The 18,452-nt window shown below is 46.2% G+C and overlaps 1 protein-coding gene across 3 annotated transcripts; it reads right to left on the bottom strand.

The window, feature by feature from the left end:
* Positions 1-10,093: 10,093 nt before the first annotated feature.
* Positions 10,094-18,426, bottom strand: SETD4 (SET domain containing 4). 3 transcript variants are annotated; one of them, XM_032101152.1, is made up of 12 exons: positions 18,365-18,426; positions 17,382-17,485; positions 16,848-16,943; positions 16,011-16,048; positions 15,698-15,786; positions 14,920-15,061; positions 14,632-14,814; positions 13,581-13,755; positions 12,996-13,077; positions 12,666-12,746; positions 11,359-11,482; positions 10,094-11,099 (listed from the first exon to the last, which is right to left on the bottom strand). In XM_032101152.1, the coding sequence occupies exons 2-12, from the start codon at positions 17,449-17,451 to the stop codon at positions 10,965-10,967; spliced, it is 1,215 nt and encodes a 404-aa protein (XP_031957043.1). In that variant the 5' UTR covers positions 17,452-17,485; positions 18,365-18,426; the 3' UTR covers positions 10,094-10,964. The 3 variants fall into 3 exon arrangements, 2 of the variants coding, with proteins under 2 accessions (XP_031957043.1, XP_031957041.1); XM_032101150.1 differs by having other exon boundaries at positions 14,632-15,061; XR_004238578.1 differs by lacking the exons at positions 10,094-11,099; positions 12,996-13,077 and having other exon boundaries at positions 11,465-11,482; positions 14,632-15,061.
* Positions 18,427-18,452: the final 26 nt, after the last annotated feature.

The raw sequence follows: 18,452 nt of genomic DNA, 5'->3' as shown, positions 1-18,452 counted from the left end.
GCACTCAGTGAGAGCCAAGGACTCGTTTTAATTCCTCTGCAGGAGTGTATCAGCACTGAGGTTTTCGTGGTGAGCTGGGAGAGGAGTTAACAGCGCTATCAAACCTCAGTTGTTTTATCCCAACACGGCTGTGGTTTGGTCTTCAAACAAGCCCAAAGATAAGCAAATATCTGCTGTGACCCCTCTTGCACCATGGATATTTGATGAGAGCAAACAGCGCTGTGTAATGTGTGATTCACACCTCGCTGCTGCACCACAAACCGTGCTCCAAGGGCTTTTATTCCTCCCCAAAAAGCACTGGAATGAGCTGCCCAGGGAGTGGTGGAGTCACCGTCTCTGGGAGAGTTCCAGAGGGGTCTGGATGTGGCCCTAGGGATGTGGTTTGGGGTGATGATGGTGATGGTGGGACTGGATGATGCTGAAGGGCTCTCCCAGCCTTGATTCTGGGATCTGCTCTCCCTGCAGCCATAAGAACATCCAGAGGATCCTGTACTGGCTTTGCTCCAATTCTCACAGTGAATTCCTAGTGAAAAAACTGGGAAAAGTCAGCTTTTCTGATCCTATTCCCTGTTTAACCCCCTCTCTGGCACCCCAGTTACAATCCCATATTTGATGATTTGGCTTTGCCTGAAAGCAACACCAGGACTACACCAAGAGGAGAATTTTATTCCAGAGAAATTGCAAAAGGATTCTGGGAAGAGCAGGAGAAGGCACAAACCCCCATTCACGTCATGAATCACACGAGTCCAAGCCCAAAAACAATTGCAATATTTCTCAAGTCCCTCCAGACCTGACATTTAAAGCTCACATACATTTCCTGCAAGACTTACAAGAGCTTCTTAAAAATATTCCTGGCTGCAGATGAGTGGTGAGGCACCAAATCCAAGCCATGCACACCAAGAATTTTAACCCAACTATTCCTTAGTATTTACTCTTTTTAAAAAATGATTAAATTAAGGAATAAAAATCTGTGTAAGGCACACACTGAGCCACATCTGGAGGATTCTAAGGCAGAAATAAAACACCACTTGGGTTTGAGATAGATGATCAGGATCTGAAGGTCCTGAAATGCCACTAAAATCCATTAAATGTTTTTCTTTCAAACCCTATTGAGTTTTAAATTACGTGCAGTTAAAGGAGTAGGACACTGTGCCCACTTTTCCCTTAGAAGCTTGTCATGATTAAGTCAAACTTGGGAACCCAGAAAGGATTTGCCAAAGAAAGGTTCCTCAAGACTGAAATAATAAAAGTCTTGAGCAATTGTTAAGCCTGGCCTTAAGTCACAAAGCCAGAGAGCTTAGAGCAGACCCGGGGATTTGCACAGGCCAATTCCCTGTGAGGGTGGGGAGGCCCTGGCACAGGATTCCCAGAGAAATTGTGGATGTGCCCTCCCTGGAAGTGTCCAAGGCCAGGCTGGATGGAGCTTGAAGCAGCCTGGGATAGTGGAAGGTGTCCCTGGCCATGACAATGAGGTGATCTTTAATGTCCCTTGCAACCCAAACCATCCCATGGCTCTCTCCCCTCAGGAAGCAGAAATCACACCCAGTGCCCAATGTGTGGCTTCTGGACACAGCACACACCTTCTGTGGGGATAGAACTCGAAGAGAGCGAGCAGCAAAAGCATCGGGGGTGAGGAAACCATCTGGCAGCTTCCCAAAAGAGAGAGAGGAACGGCAATTCCGTATGGGAACGAAGAGAATTCATCCCAATGTCCAGCCAGGACGGGGACTCCAGGGAAAAGCAGAGAACAAAGTGATGGTGTTGTTCCAGTTTGCATCCAGACCATTGGCGCTGTCCTTGTCTCGACCCTTTTGGAAACCGTTTCTCCTTTTGGCCTCCAGGACATCTTGAGGCAATAAAGCTCAGTGAACCAATTCCACACTGCTGGGAAAAGCTCTTCCCTTTTGTTTTTGGCTTTATAATCCCACCAGGCACCCCCCACTGCTTGTGTTTTGGGAAAGAAGATTTCATCTTTCCCTATCTGCCTTCTCCGTGCTATTTGGGATTTTATAGGCGCCCATCATGGCCCTTTCCTGCCCCTTTTGTCCATTTTCCCAAACTTAGGAAAATTTCTGGGTTTAAGCCTAATTTCTGCAGGGATCACTTCAGTCTCTGCTCTTCTCTTTAATTCTGCTGGATTCGAGAAGTGATGCCCAAAGGAGTGCGTGTTATGTTATTTATGTTATTGCATTATATTATATATATCATCTATTATTACATTTTATATGTTATTATATTATATTATGTTATGTTATATTATATTTTATTTTTTATTTTATTTTATTTTATTTTATCTTATTCTGTTTTATTTTATTTTATTTATTTTATTTTATCTTATTTTATTTTATTTTATATATTATATTTACTGTATTTACTAATTATATTATATTATATTATATTATATCATATTATATTATTCCTGTCTAAAAGGAGGTACATCCATGAGTTATAAAGGACACAAAAAATGCTCTGTTCATTCGTTTTTGGCTCTTGCTGAGCGCTCAACCAACATTTTCACCCACCACAACCCACCTACCCCAAGGTGACACCAGTACCCTGCAGGCAGCCAAATCCCCAAAATAAACATGCCAGTGAACTTCCAAGGTGAAGAATAAATCTGTAATGGAGTGAATCCATTTCTGAAGAACAGGCTGGAATATGGCCAGGGCATCTGGGATGGATCAGGACAGGCTGGATCCATGGGCTGAGGCCAACGGTGTGAGGGTCAACCAGGCCAAGGGCCAGGTCCTGCCCTGGGGTCACAGCAACCCCGTGGAGCTCCAGGCTGGGCAGAGGGGCTGGAAAGCTGGGAAAGGCCCAGGGGGTGCTGGTGCCAGCGGCTGGACACGAGCCCAGGGGTGCCCAGGTGGGCAAGAGGCCACTGGCCCCTGGGCTGGATCAGGAATTGTGTGTCCAGCAGGAGCAGGGCAGGGATTGTCCCTCTGTGCTGGGCACTGAGAGGCCCCTCGAGGGCTGTGCCCAGTTCTGGCTCCTGCAGGAGAGCCCTGGAGGGGCTGGAGCGTGTCCAGGGCAGGGAAGGGAGCTGGGAAGGGGCTGGAGCCCCAGGAGCGGCTGAGGGAGCTGGGAAAGGGGCTCAGGCTGGAGCAAAGGAGGCTCAGGGGGGACCTTGTGGCTCTGCACAAGTCCCTGACAGGAGGGGGCAGCCGGGGGGGTCGGGCTCTGCTGCCAGGGAACAGGGACAGGAGGAGAGGGAACGGCCTCAGGCTGGGCCAGGGCAGGCTCAGGGTGGACAGCAGCAGGAATTTCCCCATGGAAAGGGAGCTCAGGCCTTGGCAGGGGCTGCCCAGGGAGGTTTGGAGTGCCCATCCCTGGAGGTGTCCCAGGAAGGGCTGGAGGTGGCACTCAGTGCTCTGGGCTGGGGACAAGGTGGGCATCAGGCACAGCTGGGACACCTTGGGAATCTTTTCCAGCCTCAGTGATTCTGGGATTCCATGATCTGCTGGATGCTCCAACATCTCCATGGGTGTCTCGCTTCCCTTGCCTTTTCCCTGGCCATGCAGCCCTGCACAAAGTCAGAATTAAGTGACATTCTGTGGGTCTGGCATTCCACTCTCTCCTTCTGCTGGAAACCCTTTTTTAATAAAATCCTGATCACTTCTCACCCACATCACTGAATCCTCAGCTCCTCAGCAGAGGGGAGAAGAACGAAGGAGTCTTTGTGCATTTAATGTTCTGCTGATGGGTGACAAAAATAAAACAAGACATCCCTGAATACTCATAATAAAATTTACCAGGAGACAACAGGAACTGCTGGAGGATAATCACTAAACAGGCCCATAAAACTTTTGGGGACAGAAGACTGTCAGAGCTTGTCTTTCATTTTCCTCACAATATCACATGGTTTTGTCACTAATTGTGCTGTTGGCTTAAGAATGTCTGATGTGGCATTAATTTGGGAACTGTGAAAAATTGACAATCAACAGAGTCACAGCAGATGGGGCCCAATAGACACAAAAAACGCCAAAAAATTGTATTGTTGAATTGTGCACTAAGTGTGTTAAGGCACCAAGTTACTCCACAGGCAGCAAAAGTAACGATCCCTCATTTCCAGGGGTTTGAATCTGCCAGATCTACTGAGGTGGGGATTGGTGTCTTGTGCCATGTCCCAAGGGAAAGAAGGAGAGGAAATGGCCTCAAATGGCACCAGGGGAGGCTCAGGTTGGAGATTGGAAACAATTTTTCCCTGCCAGAGTGGTGAGGCCTTGGGATGAGCTGCCCAGGGAGTGCTGGAGTCACTGTCTCTGGGAGTGCTCAGGAGGAGTCTGGATGTGGCCCTTGGGGACAGGCTTTGGGGTGCTGCTGGTGCTGCTGGGGTGGCACTGGGTGATCCTGGAGGGCTCTGCCCACCTTGATGATTCTGTGCCATTCCCAGCACTCTGGAGAAGAGAAGGCTCTGGTGTGACCCTAGAGCAGCTTTTCAGTGCCTAAAGCAGCTCCAGGAGAGCTGGAGAGGGACTTGGGACAAGGCTTGGAGGGACAGGACATAGGGAATGGCTCCCAGTGCCAGAGGGCAGGGCTGGATGGGAGATTGGGCAGGAATTGTTCCCTGGGAGGGAGGGGAGGGGCTGGGATGGAATTCCCAGAGAAGCTGTGGCTGCTGGCAGTGTCCAAGGCCAGGTGTCCGGGGCTCGGAGCAGCCTGGGATGGTGGAAGGTGTCCCTGCCCATGGAACTGGCTGATCTTTAAGGTTCCTTTCTACCCAAACCATTCCATGATGCCACAATTCTATGCCAGCTGTGCAGCCATGATCCACAGGGTTAATGTAACGTTCCGTCTGTCCTTTCTCTGGGTGACCAAAACTCTCAGGGGCAGAGGTGAGCAGAGCAGTGCCACGTTTGTACCACTGCAGGAGGGAAAAGCTGATTTTCGGCACGGGAATCTTGGAGCAAGACATCACTTAGGAGGGAGCCACCAGAAGAAATCCACATTTAAATACAAACACAGCTGAAATGCAATAGCCACAGCTATCACTGAGACAATCTGCCACTTGCCAACGAGCAAACCACAATAAATGGCTAATAAAAACCGACCTCTGTGAAGCACAAAAAAAAATGTACACGACTGTTATGTTGTGGTTAATTCCCAGACAATACAGCAGAACGAGGGTGAAGTGCTACTTCCTGTCCCTGAAAGGCAGAGAAACCCAAACAGCGAGAATTCCTCGGGCTGAGGAATGCAGACATACATCATGTCTGCAGGAATCATAAAAAGATCAAATGCAATATTTTCTTTCAGTGCAGACAACAGCTTTGAGATTTTCCATCCAGACAGCCTCGAAAAGTGCCTCCAGCATTTGCCAATTACTCCTGACAAAGACCATTTGGTAGTGAGTGATGGTTTAAGTGAAATAAAGCAGTGGAGAAAACTGAACATGATGAAAGGGTTCTTTTCCTCCCTCTGAAGTGCCTGGAAGTTCTGTATCCACGGGGTTGGGTTTGCGCTTCCTGCCGGTGACAAATCCCACGGGATGCGAGCGGGGAGGTGAAGTTTGTTTGACAGTAATAGGAAAGGAACTGGTTTTCATGTTCTTTTAAGCAGCCAGAGAGTTTCTGGCTATAAACAAAGGAGGAGTTGCCGGGACCTCTGTTCCACATCATCCCTCAGAAATTTAAGTGCATTAGTGGAGGGAATGATTCCCCAATATCGAAGTGGTCAGAGGGCAAAAGAGGCTGGAGCTTTCTGCCACCAGCACTTGATTTACAAATCAGCTGCAACCAGTGATAACCAGAATATTCCATATTTTTTAATCATTTATTAACCGATGGAGAGCCTCAAGACAGGTAAATACAGCTCAGGCCCCACAACTGTGTTTAAAGAATGATTTCAATAACTCACTGTTAGCTCTCTTTTGACTTTTCTCCTTTTAGACAGAGGATTGGGGTCCATTTAGCTGCACATTTATATCTAAACTGTCAGGAGTGTTTGTCTCAGTCCTTGTGTCCTCTTTGCTGTCTGCCTGGGCTCACACAGCACCACAGCCCTGCTGCCTGCTGCCCCTAGAACACCAAATGAGCAGAAATTTGCCTCTTCCTCCCAAGGGGAGCAGCATCTTTTTCTAACTAACACAACCCACCAGCAGCAGCTGCTTTGTGAATTATCCAAGGAACGCTCCCATTCCCCCCTCCTTGACATTCAACAGTTGCATCTTGTTCTTGACTTAGATCCAACTCTTGAACCAGTGGGGAAAGCAGGGGGGAAGCTCCAGAGAATGTGGGTGCATTAAGAACATTTTTCACACTGTTTCAGTTTGCAAGGGTCTGGGGTTTCTTGGTTTCACAATCCTCTGCTCATTTCCTCCGACAAAAACATTTTATTTGGAAATTAGGAATGTTTAACCATTTGGTTTTTCAGTGTTGCTTCTCTTCGCTTTGTTTTTCTGGCTCTCCACAACTCCATGACCAATTTTTCTTGTGGAAGGTGTCCCTGCCTGTGGCAAGGGGTGGAACTGGATGGGCTTTAAGGTCCCTTCCAACCCAAAAAATCCTGGGATTCTGGGATACACTGATATAACAGAAGACTGGAATGGGAAATGAGAGATTTCCCACCTGGGTTCTGCGTTCATCTCCATCTGTGCATGGAGCAGTGACACACCCAGATGGACCAATATGACAAAAAAGGCTCCATCACTGCCAAAAAAATGCCAAAAGGTCCCTCCTGATCCCTCCCCAACATCCTCTGCAGGCCAGCCCACCCCCTCCAAGCATCTCTGTCCATGCAGAGCTCATCTCGTGGGAAGGATGCACAAATTCCCTGCAATTCCTTGTTGGCTGCTTCTGGACAAGCTCTGGATGCCAGCCCAGGCAGGCTGGTACAGCCAGGAGTGGCACCAGCCTCCTGCTGGGAGTGTCCCTTGTCCCCTCACCACTGCCTGCCAAGGGTCACAAGGGCCAAGCTGCCCCTGCCAGCTCCTGCCAGAGCAGCCCCAGCAGGAGGGAGCTCTAAAATAATACATCCAGAGCCTCTGGAATGTGTCTGCAAGGGATGCAGAGCTCAGCTGATGATTCCCCCAGCCCAGCTCCAGCATCATGGAATCATGGAATGTTTGGGTGGGAAGGGACCTTAAAGATCATCCAGTGCCACCCCTGCAATTGGGACACCTCTCAATGTCCCAGGCTGCTCCAAGCCCCAATGTCCAGCCTGGCCTTGGGCACTGCCAGGGATCCAGGGGCAGCCCCAGCTGCTCTGGGAATTCCATCCCAGTCCCTTCCCACCCTCCCAGGGAACAATTCCTGCCCAATATCCCATCTAGCCCTGATCTCTGGCAGTTCGAAGCCATTCCCCCTTGTCCTGTCACTCCATCCCTTGGAAATTGTTTATCTTTCTTTCAGCTCCTTTAGGTCCTGGAAGGCCACAATGAGGTCACCCCAAAGTTTCTCTTCTCCAAAATCACCCCAGTCAGAGGAAGTATTTCAATGTGCTCCATCAAAGGACATTATTGAAAGGGATCTGTGCCGAAGATCCGTCCGGCCCGGAATTCTGAAGGAATAAAACACAGGAGCAGACCCTTCTCCACTGCAATCCCACTGATTAAACCAGCAGAGTGGAGTTCATGGAATCACAGAATCATCGAGGTTGGAAGAGACCTTCAAGATCATCCAGGCCAATGATTTGAACTCTGTGTTGAGTGACAGTTCCAAAGGGAATGATTAAAGCTGAGAGAGGAACAACTCCAACAAAGTTAAAAACCAATAAAACTGAGAGAAGATAAAAGACTACAAAGCTTCAAGTTTCACTTGGAAGCAGCAGAAAGAAAACGACATTTTCAACTATTTTTCTCAATTTGGTTGTGGTTTATCACTGATGACAATACTTTTTACTGTTAAAAACATAATACAGTAAATAGGATTATAATTGGATGTGGATATCCTGTAATTTCTTATTTCTCTGCAGTACAGCTGCATCATCTAGTGGAGAGCACAGAGATTGCACTGGTTTTGTATTTTATACAACGAACTTGGGATTAATTATCTTTGGTTTTCCCCTGAATACACTTCACTGCAATGCCTTCTAATAATTCTGGAATTATAGATATTCACCAGATCTTACAGTGGAACGAGTTGCAAATGTAATTTTTTCTTTCCATTTATGGAATGGTTTGGGTTGGAAGGGACATTAAAAATTATTCCACCCCCTGCCATGGGCAGGGACACTTCCCACTGTGCCAGGCTGCTCCAAGCCCCAATGTCCAGCCTGGCCTTGGGCACTGCCAGGGATCCAGGGGCAGCCCCAGCTGCTCTGAGAAACCTGATCCTGTTAAGTGTTTAAAGAAACCCATAAAGTTTTGTTGGGATATTTCCCTGTGTCCCAGAGTTCATTTAATCCATCACAAGAGTCAGACACTCTGAATGCAAACAAACTCTTCAAATTCTGCCCAAGCGTGGCACTTTTTGGGCAACAACATTTTTGAAAGTTCTTTTCTTTGGGAATGTCACCTTGGCAATGTTTTCAGAGTTTATTTAAAAGCTTTAAGTATCGGGCTATGAAGTTGATACTCCCTTATCTCGTCCCAAACCAGACAGGCCTGGAGGCACTCAGCAGTGCTGGATGAGCTCCACAAATTACAGAAGAAAACTCTAAACTGGGAGCCACTTTCTGCAGAAGATCAAAGAAAATCCATGTTGTATTTACACAAACTGATGCAGCAAAGATATTGTCAGGAGGTTTGGTGTTTCTCATTTTTCAGTGACTTCAGTGACTGCACTAAATCAACACCTCTCTTAAAAAATAAAAAATCAAGCTGTGCTGTTTCTGCCTCGAGCTCTTATCACAAGAAATCAGGTGGCTCTTATTACCCTTAGCAAACCCAGTGTCTTTGCTGCAGCCACTGAGCATTCCCACTTTAGCTCTCCTTGAATCCCAGAATCATCAAGGCTGGAAGAGCCCTCCAGGATCACCCAGTGCCACCCCAGCAGCACCAGCAGCACCCCAAAGCCTGTCCCCAAGGGCCACATCCAGACTCCTCCTGAGCACTCCCAGAGACAGTGACTCCAGCACTCCCTGGGCAGCTCATCCCAAGGCCTCACCACTCTGGCAGGGAAAAATTGTTTCCAATCTCCAACCTGAGCCTCCCCTGGTGCCATTTGAGGCCATTTCCTCTCCTCCTTTCCCTTGGCACACGGCAGCAGAGCCCGACCCCCCCTCACTGCCCCTCCTGGCAGGGACTTGTGGGGAGCAGTGAGGTCCCCCCTGAGCCTCCTCTGCTCCAGGCTGAGCCCCTTTCCCAGCTCCCTCAGCCGCTCCTCCCAGGATGGGTTTTCCAGCCCCTCCCCGGCTTTGTTGCCTCTCTCTGGCCACGCTCCAACCCCTCAATGTCATTTTTGTGCAACACTGCACAAGCTGGAAGAGAATCCAACTCCCTGCCCTGTTTGTGTCACTCCTGGGCAGAAGCTGAATTTATTCCCACTCTTGCTCAGATTTGCAGGTTCAATCTGAAAGGGAAGTTATACAAAGAGGGAAATCAAGCATTTTTTCCCACAGTAAGATCCCAGCTAAATCCCTTCTCAGGGAACAGAGAGCCAGAGTCAAATGTTAACAGCACATCAGTGAGGAGGTCTGTTTGCAGCTCACAGTAGGGGCTGAGAGGGACAATTTTCACTCTGAAAACTTAATTTAATGTCCTGTAAAACAGGTGGAGAGCACTCCCAGGGCTGTTGCTTCCTCAGGCACCTCAGCTCCCAGCCCACCTTCAGATGCCCTGTCTTGGACATACTTTAGTTTGAGTCAAAAAAGTTTAAGCTTAAATTTAAGGTATATTTTTATATATACACATGAACTGCTGGGCTCTGCCTTCTTTCCTGCACTTCCAGACCCCCTTCCTGCTCTCCCTGGAGGGTGTGTAGGAGTTCCAGGAGCAGAGCTCCTATCCAAAACCACCTGGAATAAATGTGGAGCCCCCAGTAAAAGCAAACAAACTTCTGTCAATCTCATATTCACCTCACCAAACACATTGTACAGGAGCTGGTCTTATGAAATAACCATCTCCAGGAAAAAAAAGAAACCAACCAAACATCCTTATCTCCTTTACCTCTGGCATCATTTTGTTATAAAATTATAAAATTAGAAACACAGCTGGTGTTAGAGAATGAAGAAGGGTTTATTAGAGGAAGGCAGGAGGTCAAACAGTCGCAGGGGCCGAGCCCCTCTTTGCTGTTGCCAGTCAGTGGCACAGAAGGACCTTGAGGCAAACTGGTGAGAATTCCCTACAGTACAGCATTCCCAAATCCAATGGAATCTCAGGAGGCACTTCAGAGCCAGAGAATCCCAGAATTGTTAAGGCTGGAAAAGACTCTAAGCTCAAAATTCAACCAGCACCACCACCATGGTCACCATTAAACCAAGTCCTCAATGCCACATCCACATTTTTGAACACTTCCAGGGATGGTGACTCCTCGCTGGGTATCCTATCCCAGTGTTTTACAACCCTTTCCATGAAAAAATAGTTCCTGATATCCAAGCTAAACTGACCAGGACTTAATGGGACTGATTAGAGTGTAAAATATGGTGGTAAGTGACTTAAAAATATAATTAAGGCAAATCTGAAGGTAAATTGGCCCCAAGGATGTAAGAAATGGAGTTTCCAGCTCCAGCAAGGATTTCAGAAAAATAAAATGGAGAAGTCTTGTAGAAAATGAAGTAATATATTTATAAAAATAAGCACTTTTTAAAACCACATCATGGAAAATAATCACAACACAACCACAACTACAAAGAAAGTTTCTGCAGCTTAAATATGCCCTGAAATGCTTTTAAAAATTCTCTTTTCTCCAAACCACACAAGGAGCTCGAGCGCTTCACTTCAGCAGAACCTTTCGTGTGAATGTCAGCAAAGAACAAAATTATTCTGATGAATTTTTAAATTATTCTTTGCTGCTCAGGTCCATTAAAAGAGTAATAATCTGGCAATAATCCCAGACCAATTACAGCTGTCACAAGTCCAGGGGGGCTCAAGCTGTTGCCAAATTCAAGTTGCAAAGAATCTCAGCTGATTTTTGAAGGATCTTGAGGTCTTCTGAGCGCAGCATTTCCACCAAAGCCAGGTGGGTTTTGAGGTTCTCTTTGTCCTTTTTCAATTGGGAAATCTGGGGTTTAGACAAATGGGATGAAAGGATTAAAAATTGAGATTATTTAATAGGATATGAAGAGAAAATTTGTGGAAATCTTTAAGGATTTCATTAATTATGTTAAAATAGTGGGGGTTTTAAATTCCACAAGAGAAACTTTAGTAGTAAAAAAGGGAAAAAAAAGGGGGAAAGGGAAAAATCATCACAGTTCTCACCCAGAAAATGACATTGCTATGATGGAGAAAGGAATCTGAGCTCCCTTGTTTTTCCAAATTACCTGGAGAAGGACATGCTGGGTCTCCTCTATTAAAAAATGACAAATTTTTGCTGCTGTGTCCAGAGCCTGCTGTTCATTCCTGGCTGAAGTGACATCACCAAGCAGGGTCCTCCTCCAGCAGGCACTGGAACCAGAATGTTTAAACAACACAGAATTATTTGCTGCACTCCCCAGCTGGATGCCAAACGTGGTTCTGCTGCACTGCCCCTCACCTGGGCTCGTAACCTATCCCAGGGATTTATTTTTAGTTCTTCTATCAATTTATTCCACTCAGCAATGAACCTTCAAAGCACAAACAACTCTGAACAACCCTTTTTTCATTAATTTATTCCCTCCTTTCATTTATTCCAAGCAAAGTGCAGGTTACTATTTTCTATCTCTGATTCTATCTCTGATGTTTGAGGCAGATTTGCCATTTGGAATAAATGTTCCAACTGCACTGACAGTCGCTGGAGATGAATTTGAGCAACTTCCTTGGCCCTGGAATTCCAGCCTGTGGAACACATGACTCAAGGAAATCAAGGCAGGTTAAGAGCATTTAAAATTTCATCAAACCAACAGAAAAAAGGCCTAGAGTCTGAACCTTGAAGGAATATCTGAGGCTTGAAATAGAAAGGGAAAACAATGGGAGTGTGGTTATTAATACAAGAAAGAAAAACACCAAAGCAGCAATAGGGAAGTGACTTCACAGTGAATGGTGTTTTCTGTCTTTCTTCTTCTCACTTCTCACCTGGGGTCAATAAAACAGACACAGGAGACCCAAAAATTGTCCCAGTATGTCCCACACAGCCAGCAGAGAGCAAGAATGAAGGGAAACAGAAAATACTGAAGGGTCTGGAAAACACATCCTGGGAGGAGCAGCTGAGGGAGCTGGGAAAGGGGCTCAGGCTGGAGCAGAGGAGGCTCAGGGGGGACCTCACTGCTCCCCACAAGTCCCTGCCAGGAGGGGCAGTGAGGGGGGGTCGGGCTCTGCTGCCGTGTGCCAAGGGAAAGGAGGAGAGGAAATGGCCTCAAATGGCACCAGGGGAGGCTCAGGGTGGAGACTGGAAACAATTTTTCCCTGCCAGAGTGGTGAGGCCTTGGGATGAGCTGCCCAGGGAGTGCTGGAGTCACTGTCTCTGGGAGTGCTCAGGAGGAGTCTGGATGTGGCCCTTGGGGACAGGCTTTGGGGTGCTGCTGGTGCTGCTGGGGTGGCACTGGGTGATCCTGAAGGGCTCTGCCCACCTTGGAAGAGCCTTGGTGATTCCATGAAATAAAAGCAAATGGCACCTGCACATCCACCAAATATTCAGGGTGCTACAACTTACAAATCATCTGCTCCCAGACTCAACACCTTGAGGGCTGTGAGGAGTCTCCAGGATGGTCCATCCCATCCAAAGGTCAGGTTCCTACAAAGTCAAAGTGATGATGAAGAGAAGGTGAGCTTTAGAGTGATAGTTTTCTTCCTGAGACATGCCAGCCATGGAAGATCTCCAGCTTTGATGGTGGTGTTTACAACTGCTCTATCTCTCACAAGCAGTGAGTTTGCTAAAAAACAGATTTTTTTTTTATTGGATTTTGATACTAGAAGCAAAATCAGACTCCCAGAAAACCTGAATAAAAATCTCACCAGGAAACAAAGAAATTCAGATACCTACTCTAGGAAATCATGATCCTTTAGAATGGCAACTTTGGCCTTTCTCTGCTTGTCCAGTGGTGAGAAATATTTGAGGAGAGTTTCTGCAGAAAAATACAGTTTAAATATTTAAATATTTAAATTTAAATTGTATGTAAAAGAAACCACAACTATCAATTCTGAAATTACATTCCAACTATATTTTTCATGTAGGACTAAGATCAAAACCTGTTAAATTCTGGTGAACTTTCCAGAATTCTCAAAAGCTAACAGCAATCTCCAGGACTGTGTCCTTATAACAGAAATCCTGATTCAAACTGAAGTTAGGAACCACCCTCAGCAAGTTCAGCTTGTGGAAATCAGGATTTCAATCCTGAGGTCAAGGATGCAATCTAAGACATCCAGCTGGAATCTCTACACAGATGCTGTTTATAATCACAATTTTATAAAAGAAAATGTTAACAAAGAACATTTTTAATTTAAAAAAAAATTAAATAATTAAACTCTATGCAAAGAGGTATCAAACCCTTTTCCACTCCTTGAGAATCTACATGCTCCGTTCTCTGTTATTGTGCCTTTCAATGTGCAGCCAGTCCATAAATCCAACCTGCTGAGACATAAACGCTGCTGTGAGGGTTATCCATGGCAACAAATCCATATTCCAGCAGCAGCCTCTGATTATCATGAGGTCCATAGCAGATAAAAACCTCCTGATATTTTTTGCACTGTGAATTTGTCCGAATTTCATAGCTCCTTGTCTGCTTGTTAAACGCAGCCTTGACCTTCAGGGAATGAAAAAGAAAAGGTTTTACTCTTGGCAGGGTGCAAAAGGAAACAAACCTTGAATTTTAAGACCCCAAGGGATTGAACTTCTTGTTCAATTGTGGGGACTTCTTGGAGAGGCCCCAAATCTGCAATCACAGCTGGTCCCATGCAGAGCTGGCCTCTCCTGTGCTGTCCCAGCTCTCCGTTGGCACACAGAGCCTGACAGAAGGTGGAACTGCTCTCTGCACTTCCCTCAGGCTGCTCTGAGGCTTCAGCCAGAGGTGAAGCAACACAGGGACCGTGGAACTTGGAATTCGTCTCAGGACAAGGAATTTGTCTTGCTTTTAGGAGCAGATCAGGGCTGTGTTTACAAGTGGCTCTTCCCAAAACCCGCTCTGGATGCAAATCTCCCCCAGCCACTGTGGGCTCTCCCTGTACCTTGGCTTTGCTGCACAAACTGAAACATCTGAATTACAGAATCCCAGAATGTTTGGGTTGGAAGGAACCTTAAATATCTTGTTCCACCCCCTGCCATGGGCAGGGACACCTCCCACTGTGCCAGGCTGCTCCCAGCCCCAATGTCCAGCCTGGCCTTGGGCACTGCCAGGGATCCAGGGGCAGCCACAGCTGCTCTGGGAATTCCATCCCAGTCCCTTCCCACCCTCCCAGGGAACAACTCCTTCCCAATATCCCATCCATCCCTGCCCTCTGGCAGTTTGAAGCCATTCCCCCTCATCCTGGCACTCCAGTTCCTGAGGATCTGAGATATCTTTCCCCCTGCAAGATCTCTCCCTGACCTCCCCACACTCCTCATCCATCACAGAAATGCAGGTGGCATTGACAGAGTGCATTTACAGATCAAGAAATTTACTGATCTATTTTGAGTTTCTTACCTGAACATTTGGGCTGTGGTTTAGAAAATCTAAATATGGTGCCAATGCATAAACATCTGGCTCCAGGGAAAAACATTCCCTGTGTGGATGTTTCATGTAGATTGTCCTGGTATTTATAGTGCACCAAGCCCACTCCAAAGCGCTGTAGTTAAAAATAGTTCCTGTGTTCTCAGCAAATAAAGGCTGCAGGGAAGAGAAGAAAGCTCTGGAAGATCTGAACAATTCTTGGATCATCATTTTTTGCTCCTGAGCCTTCTTTTTTAAGGGTTTTGGGAGAACATTTATTACATCATGGTCCAAACAAGCAGGGCAAGTGTAAGTTTTGGGTAGAACATCCAGGTAGGGCTTCCATGGAGATTTCTCCCCAGCGTGTTTCTCTGCTATCAAAAACGTGCACAGCGCCAGCAAAGGAGACACACGGGGCTTCCATCTGTTGGAAAATAATATAAAATAAAAATAAAAGTAAAAATAAAAATAAATACCAACACAGCAGATTGGCAGAGGTAAGATGGGAAATGGACACAGCAGTGTTTCATCTCTCTCAGAGTTCTTTGGAAGTTATAAATAGCTTCTGTTTGAAACTTCTTTGTAGCTAATCTCCAAGACTTTTTTGGCTGATTTCAAAGGGGCAATAAAAGCTGGTTTGTAATAACAACTTCAGGTTCACCCCTTGGGTTGGTTTTTTTAGGATACACTACAAGTATTCGATACCCAACATGGGGCTTTGTTCCAAACTTTCTAAAAGGCCATGGCTTTGCAGCCCCATTATATCTTCCTTCTCCTATTGAAGCTTACTCACAAATTCCCAAAAAAACATTCCTAATTGATGTTTAGGTCCAAGCAGGCTCTGAGGCAACTCAAGCTCCAGCCTGTGCTCCCTCTCTCCAGCTCTGCCAAGCAGAAAGGGGATGCTCAGTATCCAAACCTCTCCTGTGTGAGCATTCCACACCCACGAGATGCTGGCACCACTCAGGAGATTCAGTTTGAAGCTCCCGCACCCCTTCAGATGATTCATTACTCCTGAACAACCCCCACCAAAGGCCATCAAGTGTCACTTGTCACTTACTTCACAATGTATCCTCCCAAGCAGCTGCTGAGGACAGTGCCCGTGGTGAGCAAACACTTCTCAGGCAATGAAATAACCAGATCTCCTGCCTTTGAGGGAGGAGAATAAAAAAATCACACACAAGGAATAGTAAAAATCAAGTGTAAAGGACTCATCTAATTACTGTGGGGACTGGTGGTTTCACATGATGGCTGCAACAATCTAAAAGTCAGAAATTACACTCACTACAGAATTCTGAGCTTTGCTTGCTGCAAAAACCATTAAATGTCAAAAAAATCTGAAGAGCTCCTGCATCAGAACCAACATCACTCACCTGAAGAGCTTTTGTTGCCATCAATCCTCTTCCTGTCCCTGAAGAAGAGGGAACAAAGAGCAGGAGTAAATAAAGGTATACATGGAAAATCAGCAGTCGATGATCAGGTCAGCAAGGAAAAGCTCCAAAAGAGCAGACATTATGTCTTACAAAACATAAATCCAATTATGGACTGTTCCAGAGATATACCTCATTTCTTTTTCCTCCAGTTCTCTTTATTTTTCAGGATCTTTTCCCTGCATCTCCCGCAGCATTTGCTGGCCAGTTCTAGCAATTATTTGACTTTTTTTTCCTCCCAGTTATAGCAATTATTCAACTTCTTTTTCTCAATTTTTTCCTCAAACACATCTTTCATCACCAGCTGCAGCTCTTGGTGTCAGATTTCTAACTAAACTTCAGGATTTCTAGTCACAATATTTTTCTCTGATCCATTCTATTCTTGATATCTCTGTCTATAATATTACAAAATGTTTTAAATATAACCTACATAAAGAGAAAAAATATAAGTATAAATCTTTACTGTAAACATTACTAAGTGAACCTCAGCTCTCTGCTGAACTTGCCTAGGGAAAAAAAGATGAACAAGTTACCACGAGGTTAAATTCCAATACTGGAAACTCCTTTATTCTTTAAAACTGTATTATTAACACTTCAAATTTTGGCTTTTTCAGGCCTCCATATCTACTTTTTAATGTTAAATTGACATTCCAAAAACCCTTAAAAGAGTAACTGGCTTTTTTTCCAGATGCCAGCCAGGTGCATAGTTCAAAATGAAAGCAGGAATCCAAAATTCTTAGACAAATCAGAAATTTGTACGATCAATAATTAAAGCATTACCCCAGAACTCTGCTGGCCTTAAATTAGTGCCTTCAAATCCTCTCTCTTTTAGCCATTTCTGAAGTTTAATGTATTCCAGCTTGTGACTGCAGTTGACTAAAAATAGGAAGAAAAATTCATGCTATTAAAGAGCATTCTGTTGGAAAATAAAAGAAATAGAAACATTTTACTCTATAGTCAGAAAAACCGTATTTTGGACATTTTAGAGCATAATAGAATAGCAAGAAAGGCTCCCATTGAACGAAACAAATTCTAGGCCTCTGGGAGTTCTCAGAACTGTGTGAGTTATTCAGCATATTGAAGGAATTTTAGAATAATGTAATATTTGCCATTAGGCAGAAAAGAGAGCTCAGAAAATTCACCGTGCTCTGCTTGGGACTGCAAAGCAATGCCAGAACATTTGTATACAAAAAAAGGTAACATTTATGGATGTATTTTTCCAAGCACAAAGGCTTTTGCCAAATACAAATAATAAAATGACACCTTGGGAAACAATTGGTTATTTTATTATTTAACTCCCAGGGATGAGGATACCTCCATCCATAAAACTCTTCAAGTGTTTTCTTCTTCTTTTTCGACCTGTTCGACCTCTATTTTTCTTCATATTAGGCAACAGATTTCGCCTTTTTTTAGACAACCTGAATTAAAAAAAAAAAAATAAAAAAATCAGTGATTTAGAAACATTTAAAGTCACTTTCAAATTTCTTACTGTGAGGGTGGGCAGGCCCTGGCACAGGGTGCCCAGAGCAGCTGGGGCTGCCCCTGGATCCCTGGCAGTGCCCAAGGCCAGGCTGGACATTGGGGCTTGGAGCAGCCTGGGACAGTGGGAGGTGTCACTGCCCCTGGAACTGGATGGGATGGGGTGATATTTCATAGACTCATGGAATATCCTGAGTGGGAAGGGACCCACAGGGATCACCCAGTCCCACCCCTGTCCCTGCCCAGACCCCCCAACAATCCCAGCCTGGGCATCCCTGGCAGCGCTGTCCAAACGCTCCTGGAGCTCTGGCAGCCTCGGGGCCGTGCCCATTCCCTGGGGAGCCTGGGCAGTGCCCAGCACCTTCTGGGAAAATAATATTTCCCCGATCTCCTTCCTCTTGCCAAAACTGCCCTGAACTGAACCTCAAAGCGCAGCTTTTCCCTGCCATGAGGGTCTCAGGAAACCGGCGTCACCCACAAGCGTTCGGGCTTCTCCAGCGGTGGGGCCTCCACTCCATCCCATTCCATTAGGTTGAAAAGACCTCAGAGATCATCGAGTCCAAACCCCATCCCATCCCACCCTCAGAAGTGGGAATCCTGTGCTATCCAGACCCCCATTCCCGGCTTAGCACAAACGCCCGGGACTGGAGGGAGAGAAACGGCCCCGGCAGCGCTGCGAGAGCGGGAACTTCCTGAGGGACTGCCCGTGCCCCGCGCACCCTCCCCGGGACACCCAACCGCATCCTCCCCTGCGAGCCCAGATTATGAATCCCGAGTCTCTCCCGGGCTGGAAGTGCTGCCCGGTGTCCCAAACCCACCAGCCGGAGGGGACACAAGCACCGACATTCCCTCGCTGTCTCTTTCCGCGACTCCCCGCCCGCTCCCCCGCCCCTGAGGCGGAGCTGC

Source organism: Corvus moneduloides, chromosome 2, assembly GCF_009650955.1.
Source record: "Corvus moneduloides isolate bCorMon1 chromosome 2, bCorMon1.pri, whole genome shotgun sequence".
NCBI lineage: Eukaryota > Metazoa > Chordata > Aves > Passeriformes > Corvidae > Corvus > Corvus moneduloides.
This window is presented reverse-complemented; position numbering and strand designations above follow the sequence as displayed.

Excerpts from the sequence above, each read along its gene's own strand:
- SETD4 (XM_032101150.1), bottom strand. The coding sequence starts at position 17,451 with ATGAAGAAAAATAGAGGTCGAACAGGTCGAAAAAGAAGAAGAAAACAC. Across the intron at positions 13,078-13,580 it reads CAGCGTTTATGTCTCAGCAG|AAACTCTCCTCAAATATTTC; the intron begins GTTGGATTTATG and ends ATTTTTCTGCAG. Across the intron at positions 11,483-12,665 it reads AGTCTGGGAGCAGATGATTT|TGCCTGCTGGAGGAGGACCC; the intron begins GTAAGTTGTAGC and ends TTCTGGTTCCAG.